Source organism: Hemiscyllium ocellatum, chromosome 7, assembly GCF_020745735.1.
Source record: "Hemiscyllium ocellatum isolate sHemOce1 chromosome 7, sHemOce1.pat.X.cur, whole genome shotgun sequence".
Classification (NCBI taxonomy): domain Eukaryota; kingdom Metazoa; phylum Chordata; class Chondrichthyes; order Orectolobiformes; family Hemiscylliidae; genus Hemiscyllium; species Hemiscyllium ocellatum.
Window position 1 is genome coordinate 21840503 of NC_083407.1, and position 20394 is coordinate 21860896.

At 45.9% G+C, this 20394-nt stretch overlaps 1 protein-coding gene across 1 annotated transcript; it reads left to right on the forward strand.

Moving 5' to 3' along the window:
* Positions 1–1290: 1290 nt before the first annotated feature.
* On the forward strand, positions 1291–16660 carry LOC132817028 (inhibin beta B chain-like). The gene is made up of 2 exons (XM_060827036.1): positions 1291–1709; positions 13941–16660. Exons 1-2 carry the CDS (start codon positions 1310–1312, stop codon positions 14726–14728), a joined length of 1188 nt encoding a protein of 395 aa, XP_060683019.1. The 5' UTR covers positions 1291–1309; the 3' UTR covers positions 14729–16660.
* The last annotated feature ends 3734 nt before the right edge of the window (positions 16661–20394 follow it).

A 20394-nucleotide genomic window follows, 5' to 3' on the forward strand; every position in this document is an offset into this window, starting at 1 on the left:
AAAAAAAGGCATCTGGACGGGTACGGAAAGGGTTTAGAGGGATATGAGCCAAATGCTGGCAAATGGGACTAGATTTATATTGGATATGTGGTCGGCACGGACGAGATTGGACCGAAGGGTCTGTTTCCATGCTGTATATCCCAATGACCCTAAGCCTGTGAAGAGAGGGACAGAGTTAACTTTTTGGGTTAATTTGAAAGATCATTGGACATGCTGAATTTCTCCAGCGCATTTTCTTTTAGATTTCCAGCCTCTGCAGTTCTTTATTTTATTTCAGATTGCTGTGAGTTGTTGGGGCTATTTTTGCTTAATTGATGTTTTGGAAACCCGAATCCCCTTTTGTTTTTGGTTTGGTTTCGGGCGTTATGGGGGGGGGGGGGGTGCGGAGGGGAACCCGATTGGAAATACTCTTCCCAAGGGAGTAACTGTGCCCAGGAGTGTTCGGTTGATCCCTCGCTTGTCTCTGGAGCGAGTCAGTTCATAGGTGGAACTGCCCACGTGGTGCTGCCGTTTGTATAAAAGTTTGCTGCTAGTGACTGGAATGTCGTTATCGCTGGCAGCGCCGCCTGGGAGCGGGGAGTGTTCCTGCTGCTGAACTTAGGGAAATGCAGTCAGCGCCACGGTCACTTGAACTGCCTTAACGCCGGTGGAGGCCCAGGATCATAACGCAAAGTGACCCATGCTGGAGTACTACTTTAAAGACAAGGGGAACTCCTGTCCTGGCCAACCATAGCTATTTTTTTTTACAAACAAAATCCTCTCTTGCCCACTCTTTTTGTCCACCCCACCCTCCCCCTTGCGCTTCCAACTGGATACTTGGCATCTCTCTTATAAATCTCTCTATACTGGGCCGCTAGAATGGCTTAAAGTTGGGACTGGCAGAGATGGAATGTTACAGCGTGCAGATTAACTTCGAGCAAGCTCGAAACGGCGTTCAAAAGTGAAATAAAAGAGTTAGAGCTTTTCAGTGTGGATGCTAATTTTTTTTTGGTATCCCAGTGGCCCTTCAGTTTTGTTTCTGGGGTGAAGGGGGGGAGGGGGGGGGGGTGGGGGAGAAAACGAAACGTTATTTATCGCAAGGAGCTTGATGCTATCTGAACACCTTCCCAGTCGAAAGCAGGTTCCTGTCTGCTGATATAATGCTAACCGAGGCGCTACCGCAATACAGTGGCGACCCCAGAACGAATATTCAGCCACTTCTAAGTCACATTTGATAGGGGATTTTTTTTCCCTCTGTGAGGGGGGGTGGGGGGGGGGGAGGGAGGGGAGGGGGGGGGGCTGGGGGAGAGATCTCGTTGGCCCTGAAAAGATGAGCGTCTTTTGCCTGAGCGGAGCGTGGCTGCTGGCGATCGTGGTGTGTGGCGGCGGCACGCCAGCCCCGGCCGCCGAGGGCTCCCTCCCGATCACCGGCGCCAGCTCCTGCGCGACCTGCGGGCTGGCCCGGCCGGACGAGCCCGGCCAGACCGACGCCCTGCTCCTGGAAGCCGTCAAGAAGCACATCCTGAGCCGCCTGCAGATGCGGGAGAGGCCCAACATCACTCACCCGGTGCCCAAAGCGGCGATGGTGACCGCCCTGAGGAAGTTGCACTCCGGCAAGATGAGGGAAGACGGCAGGCTGGAGATCCCACACCTGGATGGCCATGCGACCAGCTACAACAGGAAGGAACTGCAGGAGCAGACCTCGGAGATCATCAGTTTCGCTGAGAGAGGTCGGTAAACTTTCACGGATACCAAAGTCCCAACAATGAGAGTAAAATCATTGGAATAAATTGGAAAGAACCCCCCTCCCCTCCCTTTAGTAATACTGTCAGTGACTTTACTCCAGTCCACTCAGTACCTAATGCCTGGGTTTAAAAGACTTCCCCAAATTTCGCGTTTGACTGAATATTGGGAACAGCTCCCGACCAGAGCTTTCGATTAGAACGGCTAGGATAATACACGAGTTAGAATCTCCCTTTCGCCAGTATACAAAGTTAACTGTAACGCAGCTCAGACACCACTAGAACTGAAACCTAGTCCCAAAGCATATGACAGCCTTAGAGGTGGAAGGGGTGTTTAGATTGCATTCCGTAAGTCTCACCTCCGATGTGAGAGCAGTTTACCAGGCACTACAGCCACCGCTAAAGGTGAACACTGTAGTTGTTGTATGACTGTAACATGTGCAGAATCAAACCTAAAAAGCAGAATTGCGGGGAAAAAAGACAGCTTGGAAAGGGTTCCGGTCAAAAGGGACGTGGGAGAGAATTATATTGGGCTCAGTTATGTGGCGACCAGTGTTATTCAGCAGTGTCTGTGTGTGTGTGTGTGTGTGAGAGAGAGAGCAGTTCCAATTTATACCCAATACCCGAGAAAAGTAGTTTGATGTCACGTTTGATCACAAAAAGTACCTGGCAAAAGCAGGTACTCTCTCGCAGCAGTTTGATGGTGTGTACACACACCAGCAATAAACAAAGCGTGAACTGATTGGACAGTTCAACTGAGGTGTTCAAAGTGTGATCTAACAGAAAACCAAACCAGGGAACTTCTGGATAAAGAAGGATTCCTGATTTTGTTTATGCGATTGGTTAAGGGAGATGTGTAACAAATCGGTAAAGGGATAGCAGTTATTCAGGATGTACTGTAGTGTAAGGGAAATCTGAGTATGGTGGCTCAATGGTTAGCACTGCTACCATGAAGCGCCGGGGACCCGGGTTCGATCCCAACTTCGGGCGACTGTGTAGTGTTTGCACATTCTCCCCGTGTGTCTGCGTGGGGTTCCCGTCGGTGATCTGGTTTCCTCCCAGAGTCCGAAGACGCGCAGGTTAGATGGATTGGCCGTATTGGCTATGGGAAATGTAGGGTCCCAGGGATTGGTTGGGATGCTCTTCAGAAGGTTGGTGTGGACTCGATGGGGCGAATGGCCTGCTTCCACACTGTAGGGATTCAATGAAATCGTTAGATCTATTCGGAGGCGATATTTGATACAGTATAGTGTTAAAGATAACCATAATAAACGCACGATTCCTGATACGTATGGGAGGCGGTCTCCTTTCAAAGGAAGCAAGTTCTCGGGATTAAACCTAAAATGGTGTTTTCCTGCCGGGTTACAGCGTGGCTATAACTTTCCTTTTCGAATAAGACCCATTGGTTTGGCAGCTTCATGAGGAAAGTAAGGATCAGAGAGTGCCAGCGTTTCATAGTTTGTATCGTGCGCACACTTTCCTGATTACTTTCCTTGCAAGTTAGGTGAAGGACCTCCCTCCCAGAGAGCTCCCGACAGCCGGCAGGTCTTTGAAAAGAAAATGTTGCATCCCAGTCTGCAGTCAACTCCACAATAGCGGCGCGAATGTGGTTTTCAGGGCCTTGGAATAACGCGCTACCACTTTTTACAGCAGCCTCTGTGCGGCTGCTGTGTGTGGCAGAGTCCCAGTTGCTTCTCCTGCCGTGACAATACGAAGTATTTGAAACCTGTCGGCCTAAACCATACCATCTTTACATCAGCCGACTGTCTTTTCTGCTCGGAAACGTATTGATAGCAAAAATGCTTCATTCACCCCAGGCAAGAATCTCGATACAATCTCCTCAACAAGTTATAATCCAGACATTCAATTCTAACTTCAACCGAGTCTGTGCACAAAAGTGCATTTGGGGATTGATGATCTGGGCAGGGTCAGCTTGTAGAAATGAAAGGTTTTGATCATCCAATCTGTCGCATCCAGCTGGATTCACTTGCACATGGCGACTGAACGCTTTTGCCAATGTGTAAGTGTGCCAGTATTATAGGGGTGAAAATGTGTTGCTGGAAAAGCGCAGCAGGTCAGGCAGCATTCAAGGAACAGGAGAATCGACGTTTCGGGCATAAGCCCTTCTTCAGGAATCAGGATTCCTGAAGAAGGGCTTATGCCCAAAACATCGATTCTCCTGCTCCTTGGATGCTGCCTGACCTGCTGCGCTTTTCCAGCAACACATTTTCAGCTCTGATCTCCAGCATCTGCAGTCCTCACTTTCTCCTCCAGTATTATAGGGAGTAAACTGTAAAGCTGTGCTTGAATGAGCCAGTCACATTGAAATGTACTGAATCCTGCAGTATTTCTGGCAGATCGTGATAATGATGCGCGAGAACGCATATCAAAGTGTGCCCCGAAGACCAAGCGTAGAAAAGGAAAGTTCTTTTTTTATTCTCATGTTTCAGTCTAAACGCGCGTAAAACAAATATCCCGCCAGGGCTTTGCCATTGACATGACCATTGACTCTGTACCGGAGTGAAGGTCGCGAATTTCCCTGGATTAACCTGAACAAGCCTTCTCTGGCCATCGTGATTCCCAGAAATAGAGAGATAGAGTGTGGTCTTTTCAAGTGAGGACGACAGATGCTGGCGATCAGAGTCGAAAAGTGTGGCGCTGGAAAAACACAGCAGGTTAGACATTATCGGAGGGACAGGAGAATCGACGTTTAGGGCATAGGCCCATCAGTTAAGAATGTGTAGAGGTTGGGGTGGGGGGGAGGGGGCTGAGAGATGAATAGGTGCTTGGGGGTGAGGTAGCTGGGAAGGTGATAGGTAGATGCAGGTGAGGGGGTGATGGTGATAGTTCGGAGGGGAGGGAGGGGAAGAAGATGGACGGGTAGGACAGTTCAAGAGGGCGGTGCTGAGTTGGAGAGTTGGAACTGGGATAAGGTGGGGGAGGGGAGATGAGGAAACTGGTGACGTCTATGTTGATGACCTGTGATTGGAGGGTCCCAAGGTGGAAGATGAGGCATTCTTCCTACAGGCATTGGATGGCTTAGATTTGGTAGAGGAGGAGGCCCAGGACTTGAATGTCCTTGGCGGAGTGGGAGAGGGAGTGATCAGCCAGAGGGTGATGGGGTTGTTAGGTGTGTGTGTCCCAGAGATGGTCTCTGACATGTTTGAGTTGGTGTCCTGTCTCCCCAATGCAAAGGAGGCCACTTTGAGAGCAATGGATGCACCACCTCAACTCCCCTTCCCACTCTGCCAAGGATATGCAAGTCCTGGGCCTCCTCCACTGTCAAATCCAAGCCACCTGACGCCTGGGAGTAGAGTGTCTCATCTTCCACCTTGGGACCCTCCAAACATACAGCATCAACATCAACTTTCCCAGTTTCCTCATCTCTCCTGCCCCCACCTCATCACAGATCCAACCCTCCAATTCTGCACAGCCCTCTTGACCTAAGTTACCTGTCCATCCTCCTTCCCACTTATCCAGTCCACCATCCCCTCAGACCTGCCACCATCACCCACACCTTCCCAGCTACCTCACCCACACCCCTATCCTCCTATTTATCTCTCAGCCCCCCCCCCCACCCCCCAACATTCCTGATGAAGGACTTATGCCTAAAACATCGATTTTCCTGTTCCTCAGATGCTGCCTGACGTGTTGTGCTTCCAGCACCACACTTTTTGACATTTTTCAATATCAGCCCATCCCTGATGGCATGTGTGGATATCTCTGAATGTGACACAGTGTGACTTCCAGCCTGCAGCACCAATGTGTGAAGCTGATGGGGAGGCTTTTGAGCCATTTCTTTCATCTGTTTATTTGGAAGAGGTGTTTTCTGTTTTAATGAGAGGTGCTTGTTAACAAAGTTCCCAAGGCTTATTGGTGTGAAGTTACAGAGAGACATATTCCGAAAGCCCCCACACCCGTTAATCCTGAGTTAGTGTGTCCCCCAGTGTTAATCCCGAATTAGTGTGCACCCCCCGCCATGTTAAACCTGTGTTAGTGTGCCCCCTGGTGTTAATCCTGAATTAATGTGCCCCTCCATGTTAAAGCTAAGTTAGTGAGCCCGTGTTAATCCTCAATTAGTGTGCACCCCATGTTACACCTGAGTTAGTGTGCACCCCTATCTGTGTTAATCCTCCATTAGTGTGCCTCCCACTCCGTGTTAATTGTGAGTTATTGTGTCCCCCCTTTTTAATCCTCAGTTAGTGTGCTCCTCTCAGTGTTAAACTTGAGTTAGTGTGGCCCCCTCTCCGTGTTACGCCTGAGTTAGCGTGACCCTTTCTGCGTTAAACCTGAGTTAGATTACATACTTACACTGTGGAAACAGGTCGTTCGGCCCAACAAGTCCACACCAACCCGCTGAAGCGCAACCCACCCAGTCCCATTACCCTACATTTACCCCTTCACCGAACACCACGGGCAATTTAGCATGGCCAATTCACCTAACCTGCACATTTTTTTTGGATTGTGGGAGGAAACCGGAGCAACCAGAGGAAACCCACGCAGACACGGGGAGAATGTGCAAATTCCTCACAGAGAGTCGCATGAGGCGGGAATTGAACCCGGGTCTCTGGCGTTGTGAGGCAGCAGCACTGTGCCACCATGCTACCCTAAAGTTAGTGTGGCCCCTTCTCTGTGTTAATCCTGAGTTAATGTGCCTCCTCTCTGTATTAAACCTGAGTTAGTGTACCCCCCTCTCTGTGTTAAATCTGAGTTAGTGTACCCCCTCTCCGTGTTAAATCTGAGTTAGTATACACCCCTCTCTGTGTTAGACCTGAGTTAGTGTACCTCCCTTTCTGTGTTGGACCTGAGTTAGTGTATCCCTCTGCCTGTGTTAATCTTGAGTTAATGTGGCCCCTTCTCTGTGTTAATCCTGAGTTAGTGTGCCCCCCTGTCCATGTTAAATCTGAGTTAATGTGCCCCCTCTCTGTGTTAAACCTGAGTTAGTGTACCCCAGTGTCCTTGTTAATCCTGAGTTAGTGTGCACCCTCCCATGTTCGACCTGAGTTAGTGTGTGCCCCCATGTCAGACCTGAGTTAGTGTACCCCCCCGTGTTAAACCTGTGTTAGTGTGCCCCCCTCGCTGTGTTAAACCTGAGTTAATATGTCCCTACTCCCTGTAAAACCTGAGTTAGTGGGCCCCCTCACTATGTTAAACCTGAATCAGTGTGCCACCTCCCCTGTGTTAAACCTGAGTTAGTGCATCCCCTCTAGAATAACTCTGCAGAGGTTGGTATACCCCATCACCAAATCACCCTTTATTTCCACGTGAATAGTAGTTGACACAGGTTTGACTTCCTCACAGCCAGCTCTCAGAGTGAATAGGATGTCCAACACTCCTGTTATATCTGTCAGCCAGAGCTCCCTGTTTGCATCAGTTTAGCTTCCCCAATCAGAAAACTCATATTCTGTAAGGTCCACCTGGTTGACCTCATTACAATCACTCCACTTCTCCCACTCTAAGCGCTGCTGCATCTCCTGGGGCATTTTTGTATCAGGTTCAGCTCTTTTGACTTGGCCAAATTGTAGCCTCCCTCTTGTGCCTGAAGCATCTTGCAAAAAATTCATCCTCTTCTTCAGGTGGAAAACGTTTTGAGGCTCTAACATCTGATGTGTTTATCTCAGTCTCCAAGCTTTCTTTGATGCAAGACAGGGGGTAAGCAGCCATGGATTTTGACAGCCTTCTAGCTGTTCTGTGGGACTGAGTAAGATTTGCTTGTGCCCTGGTTGAGAATTTGCAGCTTTCATGTGGTCCTCGTGCTTGTTCAGTCCCACCTTACCTACCTGAATTTTGTATATCATAGGACCTGATCGCAAGTCAACCATGCCTCTTAGTTATGCAGGGTCATTTTTGTGGTTTTGGCACTAAATTTCTGTTTCCTGAGATAAACTGTCTCTCTTGTGTAGAGGAGTCTTGTGCCCAGCATTCCTGATGCCATTTCAATGCCCTTCACCTACCCAGGTCTGGGGAGGTCAGATTTAACCTGGAGTCTTCTCCCCATTAGCAACTCTGCTGGAGCGATCCCTCGAGCTGCATGAGGGGTGGTCCAAAAATCAAATCGGAACCGGAACAGTTGTTGTGTAGTGTAGCTGCAGGCTGTTTCTTTAAGCTTACCTTCAAAGTTTGGACTGTGCTCTCCACCAGACCATTGTATGACTGTTGGTTGGAGCTGTCCTTATTCTGAATGCTAATTCAACTTTAAGAAATATTTGAATTCCCTGCTGGTAAACAATGACCCCTTGTCTGCAGGCTGCTGCATTTTGGTAAGGCAAATCAGGGAAGGATTTATACACTTAATGGTAAGGGTGTGGGGTGTGTTGCTGAAAAAAAGACCTTGTGATGCAGGTTCATCCTTGAAAGTGGAATCACAGGTGGACAGGGTAGTGAAGAAGATGTTTGGTATCCGTGTCTTTGTTAGTCAGTGCATTGAATGTAGGAATTGGGAGGTCATGTTGCAGCTGTACAGGACATTCGTTAGGCCACTTTTGGAATACTGCATTCATTTCAGGTCTCCCTGTTATAGGAATGATGTTGTGAGATTTGAAATGCTTAGAAAAGATTTCCAAGGATAATGCCAGGGTTGGAGGGTTTGAGCTATTGGAAGGTGGCTGAATAGGCTGAGGCTGTTTTCTCTGGAGTGTCAGACACTGAGCAGTGACTTATATGAGGTTTATAAATTCATGAGGGTCATGGATAGGATGAATAGCAAATAGCCAAGGTCTTTTCCCCACGGTAGGGGAGTCCAAAACTAGAGGGCATAGATTTAAGGCAAGAGGGGAAGGATTTAAAAGGGATCTAAGTGGAAACATTTTCACACAGAGTGTGGTGCTTGGATGGAATGAGCTTTCAGAGGAAGTGGAGGTGCTGGAGGCTGGTACAATTAAAACAGTTAAAAAAGCATTGGAATGGGTACATGGATAGAAAGGGTTTAGAGGGATATGGGCCAAATGCTAGCGAATTGGGGTAATTTATTTAGAATATCAGGTGAGCATGAATGAAATGGACTGTTCCCATGCTGTACATCTCCATGACTCTATAATACTTCTGGGAGCCCATGTATCACAAAAGATGCTTGCAGCTTTTCTGTTGTCATCCCCTATTCAATGAATGAACTCAATGCATGCCCAACCATTTTGACTGGGTATCCACAATGACGAAGAATGTTGAGTGCATAAAAGGGCTGGCACAGTTGATGTTTAACCAAGTCCAGGATGTACCCAATCATTTCTATAAATGGGGGGGAGCTGCTGGAGGTAATTTTTGTCATTGTTGGCACTCTGCACACTGCCCCACAAACATGGCTATGTCCAATCCTGGTCCCCAGAGATAACTTATCACCATCTTCATTTTGGAAACCCATGGATGACTCTAGGTGGAGTTAAGTAGGCAAAAGTGTGGACTGCAGATGCTGGAGATCAGAGTCGAGATTAGAGTGGTGCTGGAAAAGCACAGCAGGTCTGGCAGTATCTGAGGTGCAGGAAAATCGCCGTTTCGGGCAGGAGCCTCCTGATGATGGACTTTTGCCTGAAATGTTGATTTTCCTGCTCCTCGGATGCTGCCTAATCTGTTGTGCTTTTCCAGCACTATTCTAAGAGTCTAGTGGAGTTAAGTCAGCATTTGATGGCGATCTTTGTTTGGGACAATCACTCTTGCTCCCTGTAATAAAACATCGTCCTCCATGGTGATCTGGTCTCTCCAGGTCCAAAAATGTTTCAGTTCTGGTTGTGATGGCCCTTTTGTTTCCCCCATCATCACCAGCTGTTTTAATTTTGCCAGGACCAGATCTTTTTATGTCCACAGTTTCATATTGTCAGCATTGACAGGAAGGGTGTTCAGAAAGTTTAAAAGCAGTATGGACTCTCCCAGTGTCGGCATCAATGGTGGTGTATCTGCTAGCAGGAGGCAGCTCAAGGCATCCTCATTTGCTACTTAGCCTCCTGGACAATGTTCCAACTTGCAATTGTAAGCACTTAGAATGAGAGTCCACTGTTGAACTTGACCTGAAACTATGGGTTGCATGATCTTGTCCTCTCTGAGCAGCCCTAGCAGGGGTTTGTGGTCTGTTACTATTACAAATTTACATCTTTATAGGTATTGGTGGAACTTTTCCACACCAAAGATTACCGCCAAACCTTCCTTCTCTATCTGGATGTATTTGCGCTGTGCATCAGCCAAAGGCCAGGAAGCATAAGCTATTGGTCATTCCTGCCCATTGGGCATCTGTGAGCCAACACTATTCCGATACCTTACAGGGAGAAATTGCATGTCAGCACCAGATCTTGCACGGGATCATAGTGTTTCAACACCTTAGATGATGAAAGATGTTTCATTACTGCCCTAAAGGCTATGCCTTGACTTTGAGACAATTTCCAAGGCTAACCCTTTTTCAATAGCAGACGGAAGGGTTCCAGGATAAAGGCCAGGTTACTTATGAACTTTCTGCAATAATTCACCAATCCAAAGAAAATCCTAAGCTCCAGTTCAGACATGAGAGCCAGAACACTTTGATCACCCTCACTTTATCTTCCAATAAGTGTAAACTGGTCTTGTCGAATCTGTAGCCCAAGTAGGTCACTGGGATGCCTGGAACACACACTTTTCCCTTCTAAGGCATAGATCTGCCTTCAGGAAATATCTAAGGACTATGTCCAAGTTCTCTAAGTGCTCTTTATTGGTCTTCCCTGTTATTTGCATATCAACCAGATAAATGATGACCTGGGGTTGATCTTATAAAATGTTCTCCATTGTTTACTGAAAAATCACAGGCTCATGATGTCCCAAAAGGCAGTCTCATATATTGTTACAAAGCCTTATGGGTATTAATTGAAGCATACTTCTGGGAATTCTCAGCAAGTGCATGTCCAGCTTCATAAAGGACAGCTCTCCACTCCCCCACCCTCGCCAGCTTTGTGTATAAGTTCTCTATGCAAGGAATTGGGTATTTTTCCAGTTGCGAGAAGTGGTTTACTGTTCATTTGAAATCCCCACAAATGCGAACTGATCCATCAGACTTCACAATTGGTACAGCAGGTACTGCCCATTCCTCAAACTGGGCTGGTTTGATGATTCGTTCGTTTTCCAGCCTCCTGATTTCTGCCTCTGCTTTTGCACAATAGGCAAATGGTACTGAGCAGCCTTGCAGAATTGCTTCCTGGTCAACATGTAAAGTGGCCTTGGCTCCTTTGAAAGTTCCCAGAGTTTCTTGAAAAACCTCCTGTTATTTAATCAGTACTTTACTCAGGCACCCAGTTTCTAATCATAGGATGTTGAGCCAGTTAAGGTGAATCTTTCTTAACCAATTTCATCCCATCAGGCTTGAGCTTGAGCCTTTTACTACAATCAGTGGTAAATGAATCAGTGCTGCTTCTTATGAGGCAGGAGCTGAAGTTGTACCCTTAATCAGTAGGGCTTTCCTGGTATAGGTACTCAGTTTAGCTGAGGTCTTACACAAACCTAAGGGTTGGGAGTCCAAAGCTAATTTGTTGAAGATTGATTCTGCACTGACTGATTTAGCTTGTTGGTATCAACCTACATTAAAATCAAGTGACTATTTAACCAGACGTTTATTTTGATTGGTTCTGATTTGGGTGTTACTGAGCAATTTAACTGACCCAAATCAAATGTAGGTGGGCTGTCCTGATTATTGGCCTATGAGTTTGCTTGCTCAACTCAGGCCTAGTGGGATTCTTTTCCTACTTGGAGTCTGCATACCAGCAGCAAGTACAATGGCTTGCTGGCTGGACACTGAAAATGTTAACCATTCGGCCAAGGCTTTGGCTTCATTTTGGAGTTTTGTCGTGGACTGATCTAGAGTCTGTCTGTTCAGGATGTCATGTGAGACTATGCACTTGCTTTAGCTTAAGTAGTAATCCCCAAGCTTAGTTGGCTTGGTGAGGGTGTCCACTTCCATCGACATACCCTCTAACTCATATTTTCTTCTTGCTAAATTTTTAATGATAAGGCCTTTTGTAGTGCGTGTTTGAAGTCCAGTTGATTCAGGTAGTAGGAATTCTGCATGGTCATATCATTAAATCCACATACCAAGGTTTAAACCAAAGTCACATGCCTCTGCCAGTCATCTTGACATTGTCAAAAATCCCAACACAAACTCCCCTGGTTCTCAAACTGCCAAGTAAACCGTGGGATCAGCTATACATTTACTATGCTGGTTGCTCCACAGATTCAAGATATTAGTCATTGTGGATGCCCACTCAAGGTGGTTAGACATGCATTGATTTCATTAGTCAAACAGGAGGACAATGAGAGAAATGCTGCAACACACTTTTGCAACACACATACTCCCAGAAGTGTTAGTCGGATCACGGGCCATCATTTACCAGCAGAGAATTCAAAAGTCAAATAGCATTCAACATTTCGGGGTAATTTCATATTATCTGTGGTCTGGTCCAAACTTTAATGGCAGGCTTAAACAACTTGCAGCTCACTTGATACCAAATTGTCCTGGTTCTTATTTGATTTTCAGACCACCTCTCATGTAACTACAGGGATAGCTCCAGTTGCTAATGGAGAGAAGAACCCACACCAGCTTAAATCTGATCTTCCAGGGTGTGTGTGTGTGCGCGCGCGCATGGATGGAGGGTGGGTACTGCATCAGGAACTCCAAAGCAGATACAAGATCCTCAAAATGAGAGAGGCAGTTTAGTTCAGGATGTATTTTTTTCCTCTCATCACCACTGAAATAACTTCACAGACGCCAGTATCCTGTCACCAAGTCACCTTTTATATTCACGTGAAAAGTAGTTCACACTGATCTAGCTTCCTGAGCTAACTGTCGAGAGTGAACAAGTCTTCTGACCATCCTGTTTATTATCCAGCGTTGAGTCAGTCCCCTGAAGTGAGGAGATTCTGAATCCTGTTTTCTTTTTGTCTTGGTATCTTGTTGCTGCACAGTAGTGTTGCTTACTTTTCCCCACAGCTCCCATGTTACGTGCGCTAATTGCAGGGACTCCATGAAGACAGCATCATGCAAATAATTTTATTCAATATTTCCACCACCAGGAAAAACAGTTGTCTCCAGGGAACCAGCAATGCTTATTTGAAAAACATGAAGGGTAGGGTAGTGATTAAATCAAAATAGAATTGGGACGGTGGGGGGCAAAAAATAAAGCATGCCATCCTCCCGTGGTTTGCATCTCTTCTTAAAGGTGTCAAAAGTGGTGGATGCCACATGCTCCCTCTCACTCACTTTTATATATCTGTCAGCCAGGGTTCCCAGATGGACCAGATTAACAGCCCCAATTAGGGAATTAATATTCAATGAGAACCAAAAAACAGAAGTTGCTGGAAAAGCTCAGTAGGTCTGGCATCATCTGTGAAGAGAAATCAAAGTTAACGTTTCAGGTCTGGTAATCCTCAGAGGCCTGTAAGGTCCATCTTGCTGACCCTGTGACAATCACTACATCCCCGCCCGAGTTAAACCTGAGATAGTGCGCCCACCTCTGCGTTAGACCTGAGTTAGTGTGCTCCCCCCCATGTTAAACATGAGTGCTTTTCTCTCCATGTTAAAGCTGAGTTAGTGTGCCTTCCTCTGTGTTAAAGCTGCAAATGTGTTGCTGGTCAAAGCACAGCAGGCCAGGCAGCATCTCAGGAATAGAGAATTCGACGTTTCGAGCATAAGCCCTTCTCGAAACGTCGAATTCTCTATTCCTGAGATGCTGCCTGGCCTGCTGTGCTTTGACCAGCAACACATTTGCAGCTGTGATCTCCAGCATCTGCAGACCTCATTTTTTCCTCTGTGTTAATAAACCTAAGTTAGCTTTCGCCCGTGTTAAACCTGAATAAGTGTGCCCCTTCTCTGTTCAACCAGAGTAGGCGTGTGCCCCCTCTGCGTTAGACCCGAGTTAGTGAGACCCCCATCCATGTTAAAGCCGACCCGAGTTAGTCTGCCCCTTTCTGCGGGTTAGATCTGAGTTAGTGTGCACCCCCTCTGCATTAAACCTGAGTTAGTATGCACCCCTTCTCCGAGTTAAATCTGAGTTAATGTGCACACCGTCTCCATTAAACCAGTTAGTGTACACCCCCTGTCTGTTAAACCAGAGTTAGTGTGGCCCCCCTCGTGGTGTTAAACCTGAGTTAGTGTGACCTCCTCCCAGTGTTAAATCTGAGTTAACATCAGTGTAAACTTAAGACACAGAGGATGATGGTAAATGTATTTCTGACTCCAGGCCTAGTAACTGTTACTTATTCTCTCTGTCCATGCAGACGAACCGGAATCCTCCAAAGCGCGCCTGTACTTTCTGCTTTCCAACGAGGGTAACCAAAACTTGCTGGTGCAGCAGGCCAGCTTGTGGCTGTACCTGAAGCTGCTGCCGTCGCCCTCCTCCTCCTCCAAGGGAGGCCGGCGCCAAGTGACGGTGAAGGTGTCCCTGCGGGGCTCGGGCGCCGGGGCGTCGACCCGCTGGTCGTCGGTGGAGAAGCGGCTGGAGCTGAAGCGGAGCAGCTGGCACACCTTCCCGGTGTCCGAGGCGGTGAGGGCGCAGTGGGAGCGGGGCCTGAGGCGCCACGAGCTGGAGGTCGAGTGCTCGGCCTGCGGGGCGGCGGCCGCGTCGCCGGTGCTGGTGGAGCGCGCGGACGAGGCGCACCGGCCGTTCCTGGTGGTGCGGGCGCGCGCTCCGGACGCCAAGCACCGGATCCGGAAGCGGGGCCTGGAGTGCGACGGCCGCACGAGCCTGTGCTGCCGCCAGCAGTTCTACATCGACTTCCGGCTGATCGGCTGGAGCGACTGGATCATCGCGCCCGCCGGTTACTATGGCAACTACTGCGAGGGGAGCTGCCCGGCCTACATGGCGGGCGCCCCGGGCTCGGCGTCGTCGTTCCACACCGCCGTGGTCAACCAGTACCGCATGAGGGGCATGAGCCCCGGCTCCATGAACTCCTGCTGCATCCCCACCAAACTCAGCACCATGTCCATGCTCTACTTTGACGATGAGTACAACATCGTGAAGAGGGACGTGGCCAACATGATCGTGGAGGAGTGCGGTTGTGCGTGAGGGCGTTTCAGCAGTCAACCCCCTCCAAACCATTTTATTTTCTTTTGTTTTGGTCGACAAACACTTTTTTCCTCCCCCCTCTCGAGTGGTTATCCTCCACGCTTGTATTTCTCCAACCCCTCCCTTCTCTCCTTCCTCCAATCGTTGACTTTTCGAGGGTCAGATTTGGTCCATTTGGAGCAGGCTCAGCGACAGCCAACGTCTGACTTGGAACCATCTCGGGAGCAAAGGTTGGACACAGTTCAACGCGCAGTGATGTCGCTTCTCTCCAAGTGCATTAAAGACAAAACTCGGTGGAAGCACTCAAATCCTTTTGAAGCACTGTAAAACATTTTTTTTTAAAAAAGCACATCAGCAATGTATTTAAATGGTACCAGAGTCACCTTTTTTAAAAAAGGTTTTTTTTTAGTGTGTGGGGAAAGGATTGTTACTTTGCAACTTCGACCAGGAGTTGAAACACAATTATTTATGCCGCCAAGACTTTTGTTTTAGGCTGTTGTGAGCTGGTGTGGAAATGGTCGGACCTGAAGGAGCCAGCCTTGTGTTTTTGTTTTGCTTTCTCTCCCTCTGTAGAGTTTACACACGCACTTCTGTTTGAACCGTGGACGCACAGAAGTGGAAAATAAAAGAGAAAAGCATGTCGATCCAACCGCTGAGAAACTTTTGAGAAACTGACCGTTACTCGCCAGTGAACAAACTACCCCTCTTGGCCGCCCCACAGAAAGTAACTTCTGGTCAACAATGCAGTCAGCTCAGAACACTGGGGTCTCTGTTTTCTGTTCAGTCAACCTGGCTGTGTCTCGGACATGGATAGGGGCGGTTTGAATGACGACTTGGCGAAGATTTCAAACGTTTCAACCAACTTCCAAATAACGAATCGACTCATTTTAATACAATTATCCATCATCTGTGGAATGCAACACGTTTAGCCCCCTTCCCCCGCCCTTCCCGAGTTTGTGTTTTCTCTTTTCCTGCAGTGTGTTTTAATCGTATCTTCCATCCCCTTCTAGCCTTCTTTCTTTTACCAACTGTTTTCAGATGACGAATGAATTCACAGTGGGCCAAATGGGCGATTGTATTAAAAAGAGGTCCTTCAGCGATAGCACGGTCCAAGATCACTCCACAATGAATGGATGCAATGTGCATTATTGATCATATCTTGCGTTAAGACGCTGGAGCTGCATAGCACTTACAAAGTACCGAACGCACATTAAGCACTTGTTCTGAACGTCTTGACGATAAAAAAAGGTACTTAAAACAGTGCACTTGTCATGAATTACCCAACTCCGTTCGTTTCTTAATAAGTGCCGGTTGGGAGCTATGCAATGGAAGCGATTGGCAGTAAACAGGTGAATTTGTCGGATTTAAAATTTTTCCAATTACTTGAAGCTAAATCTTTCGCTTCCGGTATACGGCGAATGATTGTTTTATAATAGTTCTGTTCGCGTTTTCTATTTGCACTGAGAAGTTGCGTTGATTAGTTTTTAAAAAAAACTGCCATTTTTAAAAAAAAGTGAAAATATTATTTTTATAGAAAGAAGAAGAATTCTGGGGGGAGGGGTAATCGAAATGTATTATAATATCAATGGATTAAATAACGGAACCAAAGAGGTCAAGTATTTAGTATTCTGTAAATGTCATTGGACGGCAAGGCCGTTGAGAAGTTTAGTGTTAAGTGTGGCTGATTAGCAAGGAAGATGAATATTTTGTCAGCTTCATGTTATTTCAATGTCTCAATAACCCGTGCAATTTAATCACAAGCTAGCACATTCGTATATCCATAGTACCAACCTGTCCCATTCTGGCTACATCATACCTTTATTGTTAACTGTGTGGTCATTTCAAACTGGTTCAGATTCATCTCCATTTACAAGCTAACAGCTGGACTATTTGACATTTCTGTACAGTTTGGCTACAATAAAAAAAAGAAGCAAGGCTACATGGATGGATCTGTGTCAGTAGTTATTTCTTCCAGGCCCAGGGTGGAGTTGATCTCTGATACACCCTCTGATGGTGTGTTTTCTCCAAATTATCAGTTCTTTTGCCAGCGAGTTCTTGGCAATACCGGATATCTCTCAGACCCCTGCAAGTCCCTAATCTGTCCTGTCCAGCAGTTGTTTATTTTCAAAAAAAGTAAGCAATCTAGTTATATTATAACACACCTCCAGGGCAAGCAAGACTTCAACCTGGGGCTTCTGGCCCAGAGGTAGAGGCATTATCACTCTACCACAAAACACAATTACTCATTGGTACCCTGTTTCAATTATTCTCACAAATTGGGGTTGTACTGGGGAGTGCAGACCTCAATAAATATCACAACGCAATGTATATTTCTGGTACATATTACAATAAACAGATTGCAATTGTAACAGGCTAATTTAACTTTCCGAGCTCAATTGGTCTGTTTAAACAGTCAACTGTATTCACAGAATCACAGAACTGGTATGGCTCCAAAATAGACTATTAGACTCAATATGGCAGCACCAGCTCTTCAAACGAGCATCATTATCTAATGCAATCTCCTGCTTTTTCCCCATATCCTTTGTGTTTTGAAGTTGTTTTAGCTCAGTTGACTGGACAGTTTGTTTGCAACACAGAGTGATGCCAATAAGATGGGTTCAGTTCCTCTGTTGGCTGAGGTTATGATGAAGGGTTTTCCTTCCCAACCTCTTCCCTTGCCTGAGGCATGGGAACCCTCAATGACCTTAAACCACCACCTGACATCCCTCTCTAATGAGAGAGCAACCCAATAGTCTGATCAGACATTGGTAACCTTAAACAATCTTTCTACCTGAGTAGTCATTGAAGACCTCAAGTGAACCTATCTCCACCACATTTCTAGGCAACGGAATAGACTTTTTAAAATTTCAACAATATACTTTATTCGTTAAAGAGAATTATATACATACGTAGTAACTGAAGCAGTTTGGTTCTGCACAGTAGCATATGAAGGAACAAACAAATATCAAAGTTTGACTCTGTCCAACAAACAAATCAAAGGCATCTCTTAACTTACTTACATGCATTTGAGGCATTGAGAAGGTCCAATGAACAGACTCCCATTTAAAACTTTGGTGGAATACGCATATCCTGATGAATGGCTTTTGCTTGAAACGTCGACTGTCCTGCTCCTTGGGTGCTGTTTGACTTGCTGAGCTTTTCCAGCACCACACTCTCGACTTAATCTCCAGCATTTGCAGTACTCATGTTTGCCTAGATCCTAACTGATTGCTCAGTGAAAAGTTTACTTCTCATATTGCCCTTGCTTCTTTTGCACATTAAATATACACTGTTTTCTTGTTACTTTTATGAGGGGGAGCAGGTCTTCCCTATTCTATCCAACCTGCAAATGATTTTTGAAACCTGTATCAAATCTTGGAGTTGTTTTCCTTTGAGCAGAGGACAGACATATGACAGATCTAAAAAATTATGAGGCACCTAGTTGAAGTAGACAGGAAGATAATTTTTCCATTGGTGTAAAGGTCAATGGCTAGGGAGTATAGATTTAAGGTATGGAGCAGAAGGACTAAGGGAAATGTGAGGAAAACAAATCATCCAGAAGATGGTGGAAATCTGAAATTCACTGCCCAAAAGTATGGTAGAGGCAGAAGTCCTCAGAAAAGAAGTATTTAGAGTTACACTTGTGATGCCAGAGCTTCCAAGACTATGGGGCATGTGCTGGAAAATGGAATTGAATGGTTAGGTGGTTGTTTTTGACCAACACAGACTTGACCTTTTTCTGTTTTGTAGATTTGTATGATTCTTTTCTCAGCATCTTCTCTCTAAGAACAATCCCAACTTCTTCAATCTATCCTTATAATTGATGTTTTTCATTCCTAGAACCATTTTTGTAAATCATTTCTGCACTCTCTTCAGTCATTCACATCTTTCCTATAATTTAGCATCCACAACTGTATACTATAACTGAGGTCTAACAGATGTCTTGTATAAGTTTAACATCATCTCCTTGCTCTTATTCTCTATGCCCTTATTAATATAGCCGAGAACATTATATGCTTTATTAATTATTCTCTCCACCTAACCTACCACCTTCAATGATCCGTGCACATGTATACCGTCTCCTCCTGCACATCTTTTAGAATTGTACCCCATTTTAATTTTTCAATGTTCTTCCTACCAAAGTGTATCATCGGACACTTCTCTGCATTGAACCTTTCTGCCTCCTATCCAACCACTCCACTAACTTGTTAATTTTCCTTTAGAATTTCACACTGTCCTCCTCCCGGCTCATGATTCTTCTAAGTTTAGTGTCGTCTGCAAACTTTGAAATTGTCCCCTGCACACCACGATCATTATTGTATACCATTAACATATATCAGGAAAAGCAAGGGTCCCAATGCCAACCTCTGGAGAATATCACTACAAATCTTCCTCCTGCTTGAAGAATATCCAATTACTCTATTTTCCAACACCCAACCAATTTTGTATTCACATTATTACTGTCCCTTTTATATCATGACCTACAACTTTCCTAACAAGTCTGTTGTGAGGCACTGTAGCAAATACTTTCTGGAAATTGTTGTACACTACATCAACAGCATTACACTCATCGAGCCTTTCAGTGCCAGTCTCTCACATCCCTTCGTAGATGCATTATCATCAATAATTGACCATGCTGGAAATCTAAAATAAGAACAGAAAGTGCTGAAGATACTCAGCAGGTCTGGCAGCATCTGTGGAGAGAGGCATGAGTCATTTCCAAAGAAGTGTCACATTGGACTGGCATTTTAAATCTTGCCACTGATAGGCTTATTTTCTTCAGCACTTGCTGGTTTTGTTTCAGAATTGCAACCCTAAACAATTACAACACGATTTGCAGGATTTATGTTTTCTTATACATGTCAACAAATCTGTGTCAACCATTCCAATGTACATGGGGATGGGAATGTCTGTCAACTCATTGAAGAAAACATTCTACCCAGTGTTAGGCCAATCCTGTTATTAAGATCCATCTTTTCTTGCGCCTACATTGCAAGAGTCCCAGCTTCCTGGACCAGTGCAACTGGCTCTCTAAGGTATGATTTGGAGACACCGGTGTTGGACTGGGATGTACAAAGTTAAAAATCACACAACAGCTAGTGCTTCCAAATAAACCTTTTGGACTATAACCTGGTGTTGTGTGATTTTTAACTCACTAAGGGAGATGCTGAATTTTCCAAATTTACCAGGTCCCGCAGTGTCAGTTAATGCTTTCACGCTATCATGAAACAAAATTGCTAAGTTTTTCTCTCCCCTTAGTTTTCTGCTAAGTGTTGATGCTACTGTGGATCCCTTTCAGTGGTTTAATTCCACGCTCAATGATCCCCACTGCCCAGACACTCACACACTGATGTTACAATATTACAACTTCAATGGGGACCAGCAAAGGAAAGGTGGGTCAGCAAAGAAGGGGACTTGCTGTGATAAATCCACTTGTCCATAATTCCCCAGTGACAAATAGGTGAGTGTTGTCAAGAATGAAATATAAGCGAGAGTTTCCTTAATATTAACATGCACAGGAGTTTGGCAAAGCACAGTCCAGGTCTGGAAGTATTGGATAGGAAGCTCACAAGTCCAGTTAAGACTTGTCTGCACAAGGAGCATTAGTTATGGCTATTGTTAAAGGTGTTTGTTGCAAAAGAGCTGTTTTTATCTACTTTAAGGTT